The 18,915-nt window shown below is 56.6% G+C and overlaps 5 protein-coding genes across 5 annotated transcripts; 4 read left to right on the top strand and 1 right to left on the bottom strand.

Moving 5' to 3' along the window:
* Positions 1-146: 146 nt before the first annotated feature.
* Positions 147-3,224, top strand: PMT4 (Dolichyl-phosphate-mannose--protein mannosyltransferase 4; the record flags this gene model as incomplete). The annotated part of the gene is made up of 5 exons (XM_032029909.2): positions 147-264; positions 511-541; positions 746-1,037; positions 1,113-2,748; positions 2,797-3,224. The coding sequence occupies 5 exons, from the start codon at positions 147-149 to the stop codon at positions 3,222-3,224; spliced, it is 2,505 nt and encodes an 834-aa protein (XP_031890418.2).
* An 801-nt stretch (positions 3,225-4,025) lies between these two features.
* Positions 4,026-5,357, top strand: CGGC5_v001055 (uncharacterized protein; the record flags this gene model as incomplete). Its single annotated transcript, XM_066150768.1, has 2 exons — positions 4,026-4,640; positions 4,695-5,357. 2 exons carry the CDS (start codon positions 4,026-4,028, stop codon positions 5,355-5,357), a joined length of 1,278 nt encoding a protein of 425 aa, XP_066009831.1.
* A 142-nt stretch (positions 5,358-5,499) lies between these two features.
* Positions 5,500-8,513, bottom strand: CGGC5_v001054 (uncharacterized protein; the record flags this gene model as incomplete). Its single annotated transcript, XM_066150767.1, has 5 exons — positions 5,500-7,085; positions 7,143-7,684; positions 7,744-7,752; positions 7,805-8,137; positions 8,467-8,513. 5 exons carry the CDS (start codon positions 8,511-8,513, stop codon positions 5,500-5,502), a joined length of 2,517 nt encoding a protein of 838 aa, XP_066009832.1.
* A 581-nt stretch (positions 8,514-9,094) lies between these two features.
* CGGC5_v001053 (uncharacterized protein) lies at positions 9,095-10,279 on the top strand (the record flags this gene model as incomplete). Its single annotated transcript, XM_066150766.1, has 1 exon — positions 9,095-10,279. The coding sequence occupies one exon, from the start codon at positions 9,095-9,097 to the stop codon at positions 10,277-10,279; it is 1,185 nt and encodes a 394-aa protein (XP_066009829.1).
* Positions 10,280-14,828: 4,549 nt separating this feature from the next.
* On the top strand, positions 14,829-18,247 carry ace1 (Zinc finger transcription factor ace1; the record flags this gene model as incomplete). Its single annotated transcript, XM_066150765.1, has 5 exons — positions 14,829-14,846; positions 15,537-15,589; positions 15,829-16,597; positions 16,658-16,869; positions 16,921-18,247. The coding sequence occupies 5 exons, from the start codon at positions 14,829-14,831 to the stop codon at positions 18,245-18,247; spliced, it is 2,379 nt and encodes a 792-aa protein (XP_066009830.1).
* Positions 18,248-18,915: the final 668 nt, after the last annotated feature.

The raw sequence follows: 18,915 nt of genomic DNA, 5'->3' as shown, positions 1-18,915 counted from the left end.
AATGGTTGCAAGGACCCTTCTTATCTTATCACGGCGGAAGGTGGGACGGAGCTCTCCCCAACCTAGACGCCCCCGAAATCAACCCCCAAAAATTGTTAGCGTAACCCACCTAAGCTCCGTCCAGCAGGCAGGCTGACAGCTTCAGTATGGCCAAGTGTCCAGTCCTTCAAGTCCAGTCCACCAAGAGGCAGAAGGAAAAAAGCAGCAGACACCCCTGCCCCCAAATTTATCCCCCAGGCCATCCTGTGTCCACGAAGGTTCACTGTCACTTCTTCGCCAGGGGGTTTCCCATTAATTTTTCCGCGCGAGCTACCTGGCCGAGGTGATCCAACCTTCCTTGTCGTTCGTCCTTCACCACCACTCTTCTCCATCGCGAGACTGATTTTGTTCCCTCTTCTTCGTTTCTGCCTCCCTGCCGCAGCTTCTTCTGTCGTTCCTTACCTCAACTTTTCCTTCTTCTCTTCACTATTCTCTCTTCGCGCCTGTCTTCTTCAATCACCTTGACGTGAGGGCTGACGCGGCCCATTTTTTCCCATAGCGTGTAAGTACCTTAAGCTACAAGCCCCTGAATTGCTCCCTTACAACCGCAGGAGCACAGCTCCGAGGCGCGATACGTACCACCACGTAGAGCTACCTGTCCTTCTTGATGCGACTCTTCTGGGGAACCACACTTTTTTATCTCCAGCTTCCCAACTCAACCTCCAATCTCGCGAGACTTGGAACTGACAAACCCCGTCTCGCGCAGCTCCTCCCGTCCATTTCCGATTCCCAACATGGCGCAGACGACTGCCACCTCCCCGCAGGGCAGCGTTCGCCAGCGCAACACGGGCTCTACTAAGAAGGGAGCTGTCCCGGGCGCCGCTGCTGACGCCGTCGCCGACTCTCTGACCAAGGCCGCCGACAAGACCAAGCGCGCCGGCGCGGAGAGCGGCCACATCATCGGCCTCGTCGTCACCACTGTTCTGGCCTTCGTCACCCGTTTCTGGGGTATCAGCCATCCCAATGAAGTCGTCTTCGACGAGGTTCACTTTGGCAAGGTACGTTAGCACTGTCACTTTTTCCCCCCTCTCCTTTCCCAAGACACGATAGCTGACAGCTTGCTTTCCAAACAGTTTGCCTCCTACTACCTCGAGAGAACATACTTCTTCGATGTCCACCCTCCGTTCGGAAAGCTCCTCTTTGCCTTTATGGGATGGCTTGTAGGCTACGACGGACACTTCCACTTCGAGAACATTGGCGACTCGTACATCTCCAACAAGGTCCCCTATGTCGCTTTCCGCGCTCTGCCCGCCATCCTCGGCGCATTGACGGTCACCATCTCCTACCTCATCATGTGGGAGTCTGGTTACAGTCTGCCTGCCTGCATTCTGGCCGCCGGCCTCATTCTCCTCGACAACGCCCACATTGGTCAGACCAGACTGATCCTCTTGGATGCTACTCTGGTCTTCTGCATGGCATGCAGCTTGCTCTGCTACATCAAGTTCTACAAGCTGCGCCACGAGCCTTTCTCGCGCAAGTGGTGGAAGTGGCTTATCCTTACCGGATTCGCCCTGTCTGCCGACATGTCGACCAAGTATGTCGGTCTCTTCGCTTTCGTCACCATTGGCTCTGCTGTGATTATCGATCTCTGGGCCCTGTTGGACATTAAGCGACCTGGTGGCGCGCTGTCTCTTCCGGACTTTGGCAAGCACTTTGCTGCCCGCGCATTCGGCCTCATTCTGATGCCCTTCCTCTTCTATCTCTTCTGGTTCCAGGTTCACTTCGCCATCCTTACCCGTTCCGGTCCTGGCGACGACTTCATGACTCCCGAGTTCCAGGAGACTCTTAGCGATAACGTCATGTTGGCCAACTCCTTGACCGTCGAATACTACGACACGATCACCCTTCGCCACAAGGAGACCAAGACGTACCTCCACAGCCACGAGGACCGCTACCCCCTCCGCTACGACGACGGCCGTGTTTCCAGCCAGGGCCAGCAGGTCACTGGTTACCCCTACAACGACACCAACAACTACTGGCAGGTCATTCCCCTCGTCGACGACCAGAAGACGGGCAAGGCCGTCAAGAACAACGATGTCGTCCGTCTTCGCCACCTGGGCACCGACACCATGCTTCTCTCCCACGATGTTGCCTCTCCTTACTACCCTACCAACCAGGAGTTCACCACCGTTCCCTTGACCGAAGCCTACGGAGAGCGCCTGAACGACACGCTCTTCGAGATCAGGGTCGAGAACGGCAAGGCTGGCCAGGAGTTTAAGAGTATTTCCAGCCACTTCAAGCTGATTCACAACCCCAGCAAGGTTGCCATGTGGACTCACACCACCCCTCTTCCCGAGTGGGCACACAAGCAGCAGGAGATCAACGGTAACAAGCAGCTGGCCCCTAGCTCCAATATTTGGTTCGTCGAGGATCTCCCTTCCGTTCCCGCAGACTCCAAGAGACGCGAGAAGCCGGAGAAGGAGGTTAAGACGCTGCCCTTCTTCCGCAAGTGGTTTGAGCTTCAGCGCTCCATGTTCTGGCACAACAACCAGTTGACCAGCTCCCACCCGTACGCCAGTCAGCCCTGGCAGTGGCCTTTCCTGCTCCGTGGTGTCAGTTTCTGGACCCAAAACGACACCCGCCAGCAGATCTACTTCCTCGGCAACCCTGTCGGCTGGTGGCTTGCGAGCAGTTTGTTGGCCGTGTTCGCCGGCATTATCGGTGCCGACCAGGTCTCTCTTAGACGGGGTATTGACGCTCTTGACCACCGTGAGTAAACTGCATCTTCTGGATCAATACCAAGCTAACCCAACGTAGGCACGCGCTCCCGTCTTTACAACTCAACCGGTTTCTTCTTCCTTGCCTGGGCCACTCACTACTTCCCCTTCTACCTCATGGGTCGTCAGCTCTTCCTCCACCACTACCTCCCGGCACACCTGGCTTCCTGCCTTGTTGCGGGTGCTCTTCTGGAGTTCATCTTCACCGCCGAGCCCGCTCCCGAGGAGGGCTACCAGGTCATCAAGGGCAACAAGAAGGGCGATGGACCTAAGAGGCACATCAGCGCCCGCGAGCGCTTTGCTGGCCAGAGCCTTCTCCCCGCCTGGATCGCCTGTGGTGTTATTTTGGCTGTTGCCGTTGCCGGCTGGTACTTCTTCCTGCCGCTGACCTACGGTTACCCCGGCCTCACCGTCGAGCAAGTCGTTCGTCGCAAGTGGCTCGGCTACGACCTGCACTTCGCCAAATAAGCGCCGTGAGGTTGAAGTCAAGCCCTTAGGGGATTGATAAAGAATTTAGACGAAGGTGCTCCAGAAGTCGGATTGACTCCCAGTCCAGCGACCCGGGGTTCGGGTCACGGAAATACAGTTATCAGAAGCCAACGAGGGGATGGGGCTAAGCTGTGAATGTAAGAGGAGATGACGAACAAATGGGACACACTGTAGGGTGTACAACTAGTTTTCTTGCGTTGATGAATAGTTCCAGTTCAGCTGTTTTCGACAGTTTTCAAAGTGAAGCCCGTCTGCGTGTGATGTAAAAATAGTGACATTATGTTGAGGCTGATGCGCTCCTATTACCCCTGTCATCCACGGGAGAGATGAGCTGAGCTCCACCAGCCAATCACCGAGTCTGGCCGCTTCTCCAGGCTCCCAATTATTGACCCCTGTCAGCCCTGTCAGCCAATGACATCAGTTCCCCTGACCAATTCCAGTGACCTTCTGTCAGGGGACCATTGGAAGTTTAGAACCCCTAGCAGGAGCTTTGAATCTGGACAGTTCAACCTCCCTCTCTCGGTCAGCGTCAGCGCAGGAGGAAGGCGTGGAAGGATCGCACGACACGCAAGCACATTTGATCTACTATTTCTCCTTCCCGTTTCGCATCAATGGAGTTTTGTTTTCCGAGGCCTCGTCTTCTTCCTTGCTAATTTAGACATCATCCCGGTCTGGGTGTGGTGACATCCCGCGAGACGCCAGATCGCCGGTGCCGAACCGAACGAGAGAACCCGCCGGGGGAACAAAAAACGCCTGACGCCAATCGACGCAAATAACGAAATGGGCTTCCTCAACAGTCTCCGCCTCCGCGCGCGCCGAGCCCTTCGCTCACGGGCGTTGCGCAACCTCGTCCTCCTCCTGGCGGCGTACACCCTCCTCGACGCCCTGCGCGTGCAGCGCATCATCACGGGCGCGACGCCCCCGCGCGAGGCGATCGCGAAGCGGCCTAGGAAGACGCAGAAGGTGTACATTGCGGGGATGCACTACAACGACGGGGCGCTGATCAAGGAGCACTGGAACGCGGCGGTGCTGGGGCTGGTGGACGCGCTGGGGCGGGGGAACGTGTTTTTGAGCGTGTACGAGAGCGGGAGCTGGGACGAGAGTAAAGTGTGGCTGAGGCAGTTGGACGATGAGCTGTTTAAGAGGGGGGTGAGGAGGAATGTGGTGCTGGATGAGAGGACGCATTTGCAGGAGGTCGAGGAGGGGGAGAAAGACGACGGGGGAGGAGGGGTGACGAAGGAGGGGTGGATTATGACGCCGAGGGGGAAGAGGGAGATGAGGAGGATACCGTTCCTTGCGCGTTTGAGGAACTTGACGTTGCGGGATCTGTGGAGGTTGACGGATGAGGGGGAGGTGTTTGATACGGTCCTGTTCTTGAACGATGTCGTCTTCACTGTAAGAAATCCCCGGGTTTCCGCCCATGGTCCCGCTTGCTGACTCTATCTACAGGCCGAGGACGTGCTCGCGCTGCTAGACACGAACGGGGGCCTCTACGCCGCGGCGTGCTCGCTCGACTTCTCGGAGCCGCCCTCCTACTACGACACGTTCGCGCTGCGCGACTCGGCGGGGCAGGCGCACCTGATGCAGACGTGGCCGTACTTCCGGTCCGCGGCGAGCCGGGCGGCGATGATGGCGTACGCGGACGCGGTGCCGGTGCGCAGCTGCTGGAACGGCATCGTGGCGATGCCGGCGGCGCCGTTCCTCGCATCCGAGGCTAGTGGGCGCCGCCTCAGGTTCCGTGCCGTGGCGGACTCGCTCGCTGAGGAGAAGCACCTCGAAGGCAGCGAGTGCTGTCTGATCCACGTGGACAACCCGCTGACGGAGCATCTGGGCGTGTGGCTGAATCCGCGGGTCAGGGTCGGGTATGACGGGGACGCGTACCGGTGGGCGAACCCGACGGAGGGGAGCTGGGTAAGCGTGTGGAGGGTCATCGTGGGGAAGTGGGAGGGGAGGCTGAGGAGGTTGCTTACGAGTGACGGCGTCAAGGAGTGGGTTGTCAGGAAGAGGGTGAGGGAGTGGGAGGCGGAAGGGGAGGGGAGGAGCGAGAAGGGGGTTGATTGCCTGATTAACGAGGGGCAAGTTCTTGTTTATAATGGGTGGGCGCATGTTTAAAGATACCCTGGTATGTATTTGAGAATGTTTAAAGCCTTGCGGCGGTCTATCTTGTTATCCCCGATGCCATTATGTCTCGTTGCGCCCCGGATCTTCTACCTACCTTAGCTACCCGTGCTCATATTGCCGCCTGCTTAACCAATTAAGCGTCCAAAATGCCTCCCAAATTTACCCCCCAATATGTCGTCAAGTCTTGAGATATGTCGTCTGTTTCTTGTAGGAATGGGTGGAGGGAGAGCTTGTGTGCCGTTCCATCATGGGATAACGCGTCTTGGAGGAAAGGGTGAAGAAACTGGGTAGAGATTGTTTCCGTGTCAATGACCACTGGGTTCGTCCCAATTTCCTCAAAGAAGCGTGACAGCTCGAAGCTTTTCTTCGTCTCCTCGTCTACCGAGACGGACGTGGCGTCGATTGCTCTGAAGCCACCAGTGGATCTTGCGAGCATCGGTCGTCGGTTGATGATAGGTGCCTCACTTTTGTCGTCCAGCGACGGGTCGGGAGAGCTTGGTGCGCTGTTCTGTATGCTCTTGAAAAACGTCTCGTAATCGTTCAGTTGAGAGTCCGACATACTAGAGTCCTCTTGCGTATCATAGTGTTCTTCGTCATCGTCATCGTCGCTCGACTCTGAGCTCACACTCCAGGTGCTTCTCACGGCCTCTCCAGCAGTATCGTTTTTCTCAAGCCCTTCGGTCGAGGCGACATTCTCGCAAAAGCGAAGCCGACTAGGCGTTCCAACCACGCTCTTCTTTCTCTCAATGCTCTCTGGAGTCGTTGCCTTGCCATCTACTGCGGAAAGCAACTCCAGTAGCGCGCCGTCTTCGTTAAGGATATCGCACTCCTTAAGTGTCTCCAGTACCCCTGTTGCCGCCGCCTCAATCAAACGACCCATCAAGCCATGGCTGATAACTTTCGGGAGATCAGCTATGGATACAAGGTCGTAAAGTGAGAGGCCGTGTTTGCTAAGGGTATGAATTTCTGTGGACGTGAGACAGCCCTTCCTCTGTGAGTCCGCAGCGCGAATCTTGCGGAATGCTGGGAGGATCCTATGCCTTCGGCGGAGGTCATTTGGAGACGCGAAGGCGTCAACAAAGCTAAGCATCTCAATCACTGGGCCCGAGTCCCAATATACCGAGCGTATCGCCTGCAGGAGACGAGTGTACTCTGTTTTGCCATCCTGAGAGGCGAGGGCCAGCTCGTGGAGATCTGTGAGCTGTTCCACCGGGTTGATGTCTGGGGAGGGGATGACGTGGAGAGCAAGGTAGCGAAGGATGGTCGAGTTACAGGCAATGTGATCTTGGATCTCTTTATGAGTTGCTGTCTCGGGTAGAGAGAGACCTGCTCTGATTACAGCTAGGGGACCTTGAGCATTGGGTGCATTAGGAAAGAACGGAGGCAGGTCAATCCCTTGGGTCAGTGTCTCCGGAAGTGGAACATCCACGGGAGTGAGAACGTCGCCTTCAGATGAGGACGAGGATTCTGAGTAATGTTCCAGCAGATCGTCAATGGAACCGTCTGTCGTTGCTGAAGAAGGCTCCTGGTCGTCACCGAGGATATCCTGATCGACGTTGGACGGGGATGGAGGGTTGGTGTATCCAACCTGCACCTGGTCACTACCTCTGACGGTGATCGTCATGGTCTTGCCACCCTGAATGAAAGAGTAGGTTCCCGGGCTAAGGGTAATTTGGTTTCCGTTATCTAGCTCCTTGGGTTTGCGCTCTGAGGCAGGTTCTGTTACGTTGTGTAAGCGAATTGGTTTGTTGGTATGGAAGACCAGCTGGGCCGTACCTCCGAATATCTCTACTGCATCTGCGTGTCCGATTTCGGCGTTTATTTGTTCTTCGTGTGCAACGAACTCCTCAACTGAAGAGTCCGCGATTGGGCTCTCGGTAGGTGATGTCTCCCGCTTATTCTCGTGCCAGTCGAGAGCGGTGGGAGGACGGGGGAAGTCGCTAATATTCACTTCTTCGTCAGAGTACTCGCTCGATGTCGCGGACGCCGGAGGCGACGACGGGCCCGGGTTGCGGTATGTGTCCAGCACATGCCTCATGGACCTTGCAGAGTTCTCTCGGTAGTCTTCCTCAGAGGTGTCGATAGGGCTCTCTGCCAACATCATCATCGAAGTGCTCAGCGAACCGGGATTTTCGCTCCTTCCGTCCGTGGGAACACGAGGAAGAGCATCGCGCATCGTCTCCTGTTGAAAACTGCGACGCGAGGAGAGAGAAGTCGCCCCTTCCGTCTCCGAAGAAATGCGGCGAAGAGATGGACGGGAGCCAGATCCGTCTCCCAAGGTCTTCCCATTCTTCATCTTGTCCTTCGTCCTGTGTGACCTGCTCGTCCCGTCAGTACCTACGTTCATCTTGTTTCCTTCGGCAGGTGGCGCCGTTACCTCTTCCTGCTGTTTCGCAATTTTCTGTTCATCGCTGCTGCTGCTGCTTTCATCCCGGTACAGATCCTGGCCGCTCTCAGCTTGCGTAACTTCTGGCCTCCACGACGTAATGCCGCGGACGATGTTGAGGGCGCGCAGGATGGTGTCGGCCTCGTTGCGGTTGCTTCGCGCGCGCTTCTCAGCTTCGTTTTGGAGGCGGCGAAGCGCGAGGAGGGCTTCTGAAGACTCACCTCCTCTGAGGCAATCTAGCGTCTCTCTGATGCCCTGCGTGTGAAGTTCGAGGGGAACGTCCCGGGCGTATGCTGTTGTTAGTTTGGGAGGCGCGGAAGAAGCTTTAGCCAAGGTGATCGTTGATGTTGACGTGTAGTTGAATCCTGACTGACTGGGTTGAGGACTGGTTGGTGTAAGCTTCCTTCCGGTCCAGCGGGAGAAAAGTTTGAAAGGCATTTTTTCGGTATTGCTTGTTGGTGAATTAACTGTGTGGTGGGGGTGGTTGCTGAGTTGCTGAGAGTCAGTGAATTGGGCAAGGTGAGAAGGCGCGCCCCTATTTGACTCAGACTTGGTCAAAGACGGCAGTTGCGACAGAAAATTCTATGGTTTGGAAGGAACGACCCTTTCTTGAAACTTCTCGCTGCCTTCGCAAAGAGGATTGTGTGCTGTGGGCTCAAAGAACATGGTCGGCGTCATGGCTCACGAGCCATGTCCCTTTGCTATTCGGCCTACTTGTTAGGAGCCGCAATATCGTAGTCGGCCAGTCCCTTGCCCCCCATGTTGAAGAAGTCTCGCAACAAAAGCATTGTCATCGGCTGTTCTTTGAAGGGCCCTCAGTGGTGTGCCGCAGATCTGTACTACCACCGCCCCATGCGAGAGCCTAGCTATATCTGAAGGTTACTCAATGGTCCACACTTTCTTCAATCATCGTCTTAAGTATGAGACAGAGAAGCTGGAAGCACACAGGGTCTGGAAGGTTGCTTCAATCTCTTTCCAGATACCTCCCAAGACAAATCTGGATGAATCAACGCAACGGTTGGGTCCTAGCTAGAGAAGTAGAGACAGTTCTGGACTTTTCTGAGCTCGAACAAGTTGTTTGTGGAATAATGTTCTTGACAATCACACGAACAAAGGTTCAGGCAAGATGTTTTCTGTACTCTACCATCACGTCTCTAGGCTTCCTGTAGGACCTCCAACTACCGTACACGACCAGAACACAGGACATTGTCCAATACAAACTCCAACGCATCGTCAAATATATGACTTGCCATGATGCCGCAGTCAACATGTTTCCAGTCACAAACGAGCTTGCCAAACATCCAACCATACCCCCATCAACGACACCATCATCCTTGAAAAGATGTGCTACAAGAAGCAAACGTACTACAAAAGCTGCTCCCACACACGCACAGAGGAAGAAGACTGCCCCCACCAGAAGCGCCTCAGCCAACTACGCCTGCAAGAGCGCCTCGACGCCCACCGCCGCCAACGAAGCTCCTGGCTCTTGTGCATCTTCTGCTTCCTCATCGCCCCCGAGCCGCGGCCGCGCACCCCGGAGCCCCGCCGCGAGTGCCCCCTCCAAGACGTCCGCGTCGAGGTCGACGGCCGGTGTCCGCAGTGCCGCCTCCTCGACGCGCAGGCAGCGGCCGTGGGGAGAAGGGATAGATATGAGTATGACTACATGGCGCGCCGGTACCGTGTCAGAGGTGAGGTGCAGGTGAGTCAGATGAACGCCGTTGCTGACCCCGTGAGTGCGCAGGTGGTGGATATAGCCGTCCCAATGGACGAGGCGGAGAGGAGGGAGGGGACGAGGGGGAGGGCTGGGTGGAGGGAGCATGACGCGCGGATACGGGAGCCGGAGAGGACATATATGGCATATCGCCCCGAGGGTCGTCGGGATACGGACCCCTCTGCGGGTTCGCGACGACCGAATCGGGGCCGGGACTTTGTGCCATATGTGGACTCAGGGTATGCTTCGTCATCGAGCTCGTCGGAGCTGCCACAGACATCGCGGGTGAGTAACCCGGAGTCAACGTCTTCCGCATGGCCTGCCCCTTTGCGAATATCAAAGACCAAAGGCCATGTCAGGAGCCCGGACAGGACATCTTCAGCCTGTCCTGCTCCTTTACGGACATCAAAGACTAAACAGAACCAGGATCCGTCGAGACTTACACAGACGCAACATGTCAAGAGCCCAGACTCGACGTCTTCCGGTCGGCCAGACCCTTTACGAGTTTCCAAGACCAAGCAGAACCAGGACCTGTCAAGGTCCAAGAGGAGCTACTCCAGGAAACCGGGCCGAAGCGCAGTCGCAGCGTTGGAGAACCCGCCCCTGAGCGCCGTGATAGAGGACGTGGAGAAGGCCTGGAATGATGCTTGCCCGGATGGAGGCTCCGCTGCCAGGACTGCTCGAAAGCCGTCGCAGGAGCTGTCGCAACTCACCAGCCCGTCATCTTACAGCCCGGAACTACCGATCGACGATCTGATAGACGAGGTTGAGCTCCTCTGGCGAAGGGCAGGCTGCAGCAACGATGGACCTGGGTAAGGTCGTCCCTGCTCCTCAGGTACGTATGCGTTCACGTCATGTGTAGACTACGGCTTAGAGTTGGCTTCTGGACCCGTCAACCCGGGACAAACCTAGTGGCCCGTAGTTACGATACAGATCTTGTGGTGGGTTCCACGGCTCGGGGGGCCAAAGAAGACTTTACATGGGGAGAAACGTGACATGCATTCGCCTCTTTGGATCTACGGGGCGCCGCCGGGGTGGCATGGACAGAGACAGAGTTGATGCTAGCGGGAAAAACAAGCTCAAGGCAGAAGAATAAACGAGGATGCAGCCAGCCTGCAACTGTGGCCCCCCATCTTTGATACGCCGAGACCGGTTCGTGACGATGCGGATTCGTGGCCTCTTTCGTGGGCGCGTTTTGACCGCTGCCCGTCAAAGAACAGGTTTCGTTTTGCCAAGGTTGTTGGTGGCCACTTTGTTTCCCGCGGCAGGGTGGAACAGACGTCTGGCATGGGGTGAGGGGTTCAAGAAAAAAACGCAAGATGGCTGCAAGGTACGTAGTGTTCTCAAACAAGAGGGCCAAAGGCAGAAATATTGATGCCTTCTCGTGATGCTACGCGGCTGGCTAAAAAAGGTCTGGCCAAATATGGCAGTCGCAGGAGATTGGCGGAGCGGAGCACTGGGTGATAGGCTGCTCTATTTCCACAGACTTGATTGGTGGATGACGGGGGGACCCCCCATAGGGCTGATGAGCCGGGCAGACTGAGGGCCGGGAGATCATTGATTCGTTACCGCCTACGAAGTACGTGTCGTATCCATGATGGACCTTGTAAACCAATGGGACGGCGGCATCGGTTCGCCGGCGGGACAAACTGCGTAGTGGGTAAGCCACGCAGCGTTGGAATGGAGGTGCGGACGAACAACGAGCCGTCTTGCTGGAATGGACGGGAGAGGGGAGATGGGGGGGCCGGTCGGTTCGCAAGTGCCGTCCAAGTCTAATGAGTTGGGCCTGGCTCTGTCCGAGAACCGTGAATACGGGGTGACGACGGGTAGCACAAGCACGGGATTCGGCGGGTTCAGGGACGGAACGGGATGGTGACGAGGCGAAGAAGCTTGGCTTCTGACGGGACGCCGTCACTCACACACATACACACATACGCGCCCGCGCGCAGTAACTCATTAGTTAGCTACTAGCTGGCTCATTTCTGACCCGGCGAACCGAAATTTTGAGTCAGAAAGCTTGCTCGGTTTGAGTTTACTTGCTTCTTCTTCCCACGCTCCGGCGCACACACTACTCTCTGGGACCTGACGACCGCCACGCCAGCCCTACGTGTGGAGAGGACCAAGGGGGGCGGCAGGACCGCGGTGAAGGTTGGAGGGGGTGGCGGTGGTGAGCAATTGGCTGACGAAGGTCCGTTTGACGTGGTGGTTCCTGCAAGAAGGGCGGTACTGTGAGTCCTCATGCCGCCTGTGCTTCTCGTTTCTTGTATCCGCATGCGCGTAAAGGTACTGTGCAGGAGGAGGAGGAGTAGGGATGCTTGTCCATGGGGAGTGCGTGACTGCGTAGGTGCTGCGTGCTGCGTGCTGTGTTACCCGTATTGCTGGTGGTGATTATGCGCAACCGCGCAATCCAGTGCCGTCACTGCAAGAGCGCCAAGGTCCAACAGACGCAAGCCAGGTGACGAGTCAAGGTCCTGCAGGTCCACGTCCGTCCTGCGTCTCTTCTAACGTCCCGTCATTTGCTTCGCATCCAATGTCGTTGCTCAGAGAGAGGAGCCAGAGCCAGAATGCGAGCGAGGGGTTGACCCTACGAACGGCCACGGCGGCAAAAGAAGGCTGCAAAGACGACCGCCCAGATATTGGGGTCTGTCAAGATGTAACCAACCCTGTTAAGGTGGACAGCATATTGGACGTCATTCGACCGGATCCAGACCAGCAGACCGGTCGATGGGTACGGCTAAACCTCTAGAGGGTTATGCCAATGGTGCCATGCTACCTTGACACCTTGCTTGGTCAGACTTGGTTGGATTCCTTTCCCAAGGGGTTGGCGTCGCAGTGTTGCTGGGCTGGGACGACAAGCGAAAGAGAATGCGCCCGCTGGCGGTCCCGATCCATGTCGATCACGGAGGTCGGGTGACTGAAGATGGACTGGAGTGACCGACCGAGCGGACGAGAACGCCGAGATGCACCGGATGTAATCAATCAGGGCCGGGGGTTTTGAGATTCCCCACGACGGCCGGGTTGTCCTTGGCCTGGTCTCCCTTGTTGTGTTTGCGTGAGTCTTCACTTTGATGGGGTCGGCCGCCGCCCCCACGGTAAGCGATGCGATGTGCATGCTTCCAGAGGTCCGCAGTGGGCTCGTGTGTGTTTCGTTGTCTGCTTTTTTCTTGCTCTCTCGCTCGCATTTTGGCGATAACCTCCACAGATGGCCCACGGACCACGCGATTGATATCACAGGGTTGCGGAAAAGGGAAGGGCGTAGATGGTGTGGTGTGATTGGTCAATTTCCGGAATTGAACGGTGGCTCAATCGTCGCCGGTGGCCAGCTCAAAGTTGCAGTGCTGCATGGCATGGGCAGCAGGCCGGGAGATTGGATCTCCATCCAGTGTCGAACCCAGCCTGCGGTGAGTGTCTCTGCAACTGCTGTCACTGCAACATTTGGACGAGACTGCCCATTGCAACCCTGATGAGGGCCCGCGGAGGAGGCTGAGGGGACCTGAGACCCTCAGCCCAAGGTCCCAAGGTCCCAAGCATGAAGCACTGCAGGACCAAGCATTTGAGGGGCCCGCTGGTTGGTGCTGGGGGCGGAGGGGATTGGGGGACGAAAGAGCGGAATCGGATTTGGGAGAAAGAGGCGAGAGAGACAGACCCGGGTTGGCGGAGAAGGAAACGATCCAGTGGGATGTCATGGATCAGGCTGGGCGGGTGGAGCACATGCGGAAGTCTAGGACACTGGGAACGGGGTTCAGCAGTCTTCAGTCCTGAGAAGAGAAAGGGACTTTGGTTCTGATGGGCTGATGGTGACCGGGGTAAGCGAGCGAGGCCAATTTGAGCTTCATTAGTCCCCATTGGAGAAAGTACCGTGCATGAGGCCGTCTCCTCTTGGGCTCCTCTTTTTGCAAGACAGCAAGACGATCTCTCGCCTGTCTCTCTCTCGGAAACAGTCACCAGTGACAGAGACACAGGGCCTCAGCCACAACCGGTGCAACAGAAGGGAGATGCAGGTGCAGCAGAAAGCCCAGCCGTGTTTGCTGTGCTGTGGTGCTGTGCGGTGGTATGCCTCGCAGGATGGACGCCAGCCGTGCTAAGCTTTTGCTGTGCTTCACCCGCAATTGTGCATTCTGTCATGCTATGCCGTGTCATTTGAGACGATGATGATGTAGTGCGGCGTGCGAAAACAGCATCTGTCCTCACCAACCCCTGCACAGGACTCATGTCGATCGGTATGGACGGTGTGATGGGCTTATTGAGGCCATCGTGGCAGGACTCTTGAGCTGCAACTACTCGAGGCCTCAATGTCAGAGTTTTGCTGCTAATCTGCCAACCTGCCAATCTGCTGCCACAGCGGACGTTGAAACACAACCCGTCCCATTGCGACACTTTGGCCTCAGTTGCGCCCATTCGCCGTTGGTGTTGGCCATCTCATTCTCCAGGTTCAGGGTCGAGGGTCGTCGGCCGATGGCGCCATACTCTGAATGGCAATTCGTACTGCTGCGAACCTGTGCGGTCCGTTTGTTACTGGGCTGGACCCGGCCCCCCGGCTGGCTGCTCTCGCTCTCTTTCTTTCCACCTGGTTTCCACATGCCATGCCTGCCCCGTCGAGACCCATCAAACAAATTGAAAGCATGGCGGGAGCCGGGGGAGCGAAAAGGCAGCCGTCAAACCGGTGCGCCGTCCCGGAATGCGTTCGTGATGGCTTGCGTCGACCGTTGGGGGGTGTTTGAGCATTCAGCGGCCAGAGAATTCGGCTGCCTTTTGGGGTTGATGCGCGTCCAACGTTTTAGCTCAGCAGCACGGCACACACGCGACCTCACCAACGCGCAATACAGTGAGTGTACGGATACTTCGAATGGACAAACAGCAACAGAAACGGACTCGGACCCAAGGAGAGAGGAGGTTGTCTTGTCTTGCTTGTTTGCCGCTGACAACAGCCAGCACCATCGGTCCCGATGCTGGAGCAGACAGCACCGCAGTGTGTGGGCTGCGGATACCATCACCATCATCATCACCGGTATGAAATGGAGCTATTATTGAAACCTCCCTGTCCTCTCAGCCGTGACGCCGTTACATTGAGCGCGATTCTCAAAATGTCGTCGGTGCTAATCCAGCACTCTAATGCTTAATTCCGGGGCTGTGCTCAAGTCGCTCTTTCTCATCTGCTCCACTGTAGCCCAGTTTAGTCCGACGGCTGCAGCGCGACGGTGACCCTAACAGCGGGCCCTGCACTCGCTGCCCTGGAGCTGTTTGGGTCCCAGGTCGCGTCTTGTACCCGACGGCGGGCGTCTTGACGAGGAATTGGGGCAGAAGGGTCCTGGGTATCTCCCAAAACCGCCATTCTCGCTCTTTTCCCTCAGCGACCCTCCAGCCCATGCACTCAGTAAACCCAGTAAATCCAGTAGCGTACCAACCCAGCGATACATCACTCTCGACGCTCCCCTGCGGACGAACAGGGGTCTGATCCTCCTCAGTCCGCAGAGCCCAGACTCCGCCTCCACTAACCGCCCGCGACGCCGTCTGATTGGCCCAGCTGCTCCAGGCAGCAGCCTTCGCCCCGGGCGCTCCTAGGTCCGCTCACGTCGTTCACGTCGCTTCTGCTTTTCTAATCAACCTCCTCGACGACCTTCGAGCCAAACCGCCAAATCTCACGCTTCTCCCGCCTCCATCCCACCCCCGTCCACGTCTTCGTCCTCGCCGTCCTTTCTTCGACCGAATCCTTCTCCTCGTCCTCAACCATCTCTTCTTTTTTTCCCCCTCCCTCAGTCTCGTACACCTCCGTCCTCAACTTTCAGGACTCGACATCCGCCCGCACCTGTCCCACTGAGGCCGCCACATCCAGTCCGCAGTTGGCACTTCCCCCACCATCTCTACTCGTCCGCCGCTTCTCCCGGACACTTTCCCAATAACAACCTGCACATCTGCCCTCTTCTCCCTCGTCTCTCTCGCCGACGCGTAGTCCCGCAGAGACGAACGAACCGCTCCTACCCCGTGTCTCGCATCCAGCACTCTGCGGACCGGACCCCAAAATCAGGCAGACTGATTTCGGCCTCGACTTAAATCGTCTCTCCTGCATCCTCAGACTTCCCGTCGCCGACATACCATCATCTCCCGCACCAGCTGTTATCACACATTGTAAGACTAGGACCTCTCCTTTCTTCTACTTCGTCCACACGTTCCCCGTCTCAAACATCTGCCGCCACATTGTCACATTGGCCAATCCTAAAACCTTGGGGACGATTGGCTCCAAGAGTTACGACTATCCTGCCTCTGGCGTACCGGCGTTGTCCTGGTCGTGACTCACACCCCGTGTCCCGTTCAGCCCTACAACTCGAATGAACCCATAAGATATCTAACACTCTCCTTGTTGACAGAGTTCTGGACACCCGTGTCATTACCGTCACCATGTCCGTCTCCGTCAACCCTCGACGAAGGACTCCGGTGACTCGCCCGGAGTCTCCTGCCGGCCTCAGCCTTAAGACCAACATGACCCTTCGCAAGGGTGCTACCTTCCACTCTCCCACCAGCCCTACCTCTTCAACAGACGACGCCTTGGCCTCCCCTCCTAGCCTTCGACGCTCCCAGACAAACCTGGACGACGTCGTTGATGCCCACTGCCGTCGCGCCGCGTTGATGATCGACGACATTGAGAACTCTCTCTCCAACATCACCATCGTCTCGCCCAAGGCCAGGTCCTTCCGTGACGACAGCCTTCCCGTTCCCAGAGGCTTCCTCAACCTTCCCGTTGTCGACCCCGCCATGGCCAAGGAGAAGTCAAAGGAAGCGGAACGCCGCATTCTGCGTCCTAGAACCCGCCGCTCCTCGAGACATCATGAATCAGACAGCGGACTCGGCACCTCTGTCGCTCCTACCACCGAGACAGAGCCTGCGACCACCGCATCAAAGAAGGCCTCTGCCATTACTAGGTCCGCCGCTGCCACCTCTTCATCCACCAAGGAGAACCTTCGCGGCCTCAGCCAAAAGGCTGCCAACCGCATCACAGAGCACATTCTGCGCCCTCTTCGGGCCAAGCCTGCCCTGAAGGACTTTGAGCCCATTGTTCTCGATGTTCCTAGACTCATTAGAGATAAGGAGATCATCTGTCTGAGAGATCTCGAAAAGACTTTGATTTTCATGGCACCGGTAAGTCAAGCACTGACTGATACTGGTCTTTGAGGAAATACTTATCGATTGTTGATGAAGGGGAGGTCCAAGACTGCCGCCTTGTACCTCGACTTCTGCCTGACGTCGATCCGCTGCATTCAAGCCACCGTGGAATACCTCAGCGACCGAGAACAGACTCGACCCAACGACCGACCTTACACTAACGGGTATTTTATCGACCTTGTCGAACAGCTTCACCAGTACGCAGGCCAACTCGCTGCCGCCAAGGAAAAGGGAGACGTTGAGATCTCGTATGGTAACCCCGCTCCGGGATTATTTGCCCCTGCTAACGCGACAAACAGCACCGACGAAATCAAACTTTACGGTGGCATCACCGAGAACGGACGCCCTGCTGAGCTCGTCCGCGTTCGTAAGGACGGTAAGGCCATCTCCATGGCTACTGGTCTGGAGGTCGACCTGGACGACTCCGCACCCATCAAGATGAAGCGCTCCATGAGCCAGCAGCTGGAGGACGAGGAGGAGATCATGCGCTCCATGGCCCGCCGCAAGAAGAACGCCAGCCCCGAGGAGCTCGCCCCCAAGAAGTGCCGCGAGCCTGGCTGCAACAAGGAGTTCAAGCGCCCATGCGACTTGACCAAGCACGAGAAGACTCACTCGCGTCCTTGGAAGTGCCCTGTTTCCACCTGCAAGTACCACGAGTACGGCTGGCCGACTGAGAAGGAGATGGACCGCCACCACAACGACAAGCACTCTTCGGCTCCTCCCATGTACGAGTGCTTGTACAAGCCTTGCCCTTACAAGTCGAAGCGCGAGTCCAACTGCAAGCAGCACATGGAGAAGGCTCATGGCTGGACCTACGTCCGCACCAAGACCAATGGCAAGAAGGACAGCAAAGCCGGCAGCGTAACCCACGCCACTCCCCAGCTTCACCACATGCCTACCCCCTCCACCAGCAGTGCTGCCACTCCTCCTCCGCCAATGGACCAGGCCCAGCACTTCAACTTCAACGACCCCATGCTTCCCCTGCACCCCATCGGTCCCGTTGGCGACTTCGCTTCCCACATTGACGGCATGGAATTCCCCTCGTACATTTCCGATGAAGAGTTTGAGCAGGTCATAGGCGTCCAGCAGCCGTTCGACAACCAAGTGGACCTCGAGATGTCCCTGTCCCCGTCCGACCACAATACTCCCAACACCGACATCTCTCTTGGCCCGTACTCGTACCAAGACGGTCCGGAGTTTATTGTGGAAGACGACATCTACGCTGCGCATGCTTCGCTTCCCACTCCTGACCGCGCCGTGTTTGCCGACAAGCAGATGAACATGGCTTTCCCCATCTACCAGCCTGTACCCGCCTGCCAGCCGCAGATGATGCCGGCTCAGCCCGCTCCTCACATCTCCCCCATCGGCCAGGGCAATGCTATGCTCTTCACACCTAACTCGCTGGCTGAGGTCGACGAGAGCTTCGATGACAACTTTGGCAACGCCGGTGACAACTTCTGCGGCAACGACTTTCAGTTGTTCCCGTCCAACAATGCTACTAAGGCCTTCGAGCCTCTGTTTGGCGAGGTACCGAGCGCCGGTCTGGGTTACTCCCAAAATTCCCAAGACCCCTTCCAGTCACTAGACTGGAATAACATCGACTACACAAACTTCCCGAGCCAGTAAACGGTCTTGAGCGGAGTGTGCGATGAATACGGTGACAGCTCTTTTGAGCTGCAAGTGTGACAAAAACTTCTTGGTGTTGGACAGGTTTATGATTTCATGACTGGATACGGATTGAGCCATTTGTATTGGCTCGAGGATGTCGGATGTTCGACTTGTCCTCTTTGGCGCGCTTTTGTACAATTGGTTTGGCAGAACAACCCTGCTTGCTCTAGGATTTATCTCTTTCCTCATTTTTAATGGTATGAGATTGACGATAGAGGATGTGTATGGCACGAGATGTGGTGACTTGGGGCCAACAGAACGAAAGGTCTCCGCTAGTCAGCCCATGGGTGTGAGGAAGCAGATCTCTAAACATATCGCTTTGAAATTTGATATGGCAAGTTCTGAGAAAACCAAAAAAAAAAAAAAAGCTATTCTGTCTATCTGGCGTCCGTTGGGCAATGCCGTGACGTGGGATGCTGTGTCAAATGTTGACCAAGTATCCACTGAAGGACTGTTTGCTCTGGATATCACGGACGGAATGAAAGAAAAGGGGGCCCAGAGGCCCAGATGGAGCGGACACGGCTCCGGCAGAGAGTCGAAAGTCTCCGCGGGATTAAGGGTGGAGGCGTATGACGTCTGGGGCGGCGAGTGTGAGTCTCACGGCGACGGATCGGGCTTGACGGGGG

Source organism: Colletotrichum fructicola (assembly GCF_000319635.2).
Source record: "Colletotrichum fructicola Nara gc5 chromosome Unknown KSG_Nara_v1_contig01, whole genome shotgun sequence".
Lineage (NCBI taxonomy): Eukaryota > Fungi > Ascomycota > Sordariomycetes > Glomerellales > Glomerellaceae > Colletotrichum > Colletotrichum fructicola.
The sequence above is the reverse complement of the archived record's forward strand: the minus strand, read 5'-3'. Positions and strand labels throughout refer to the sequence as shown.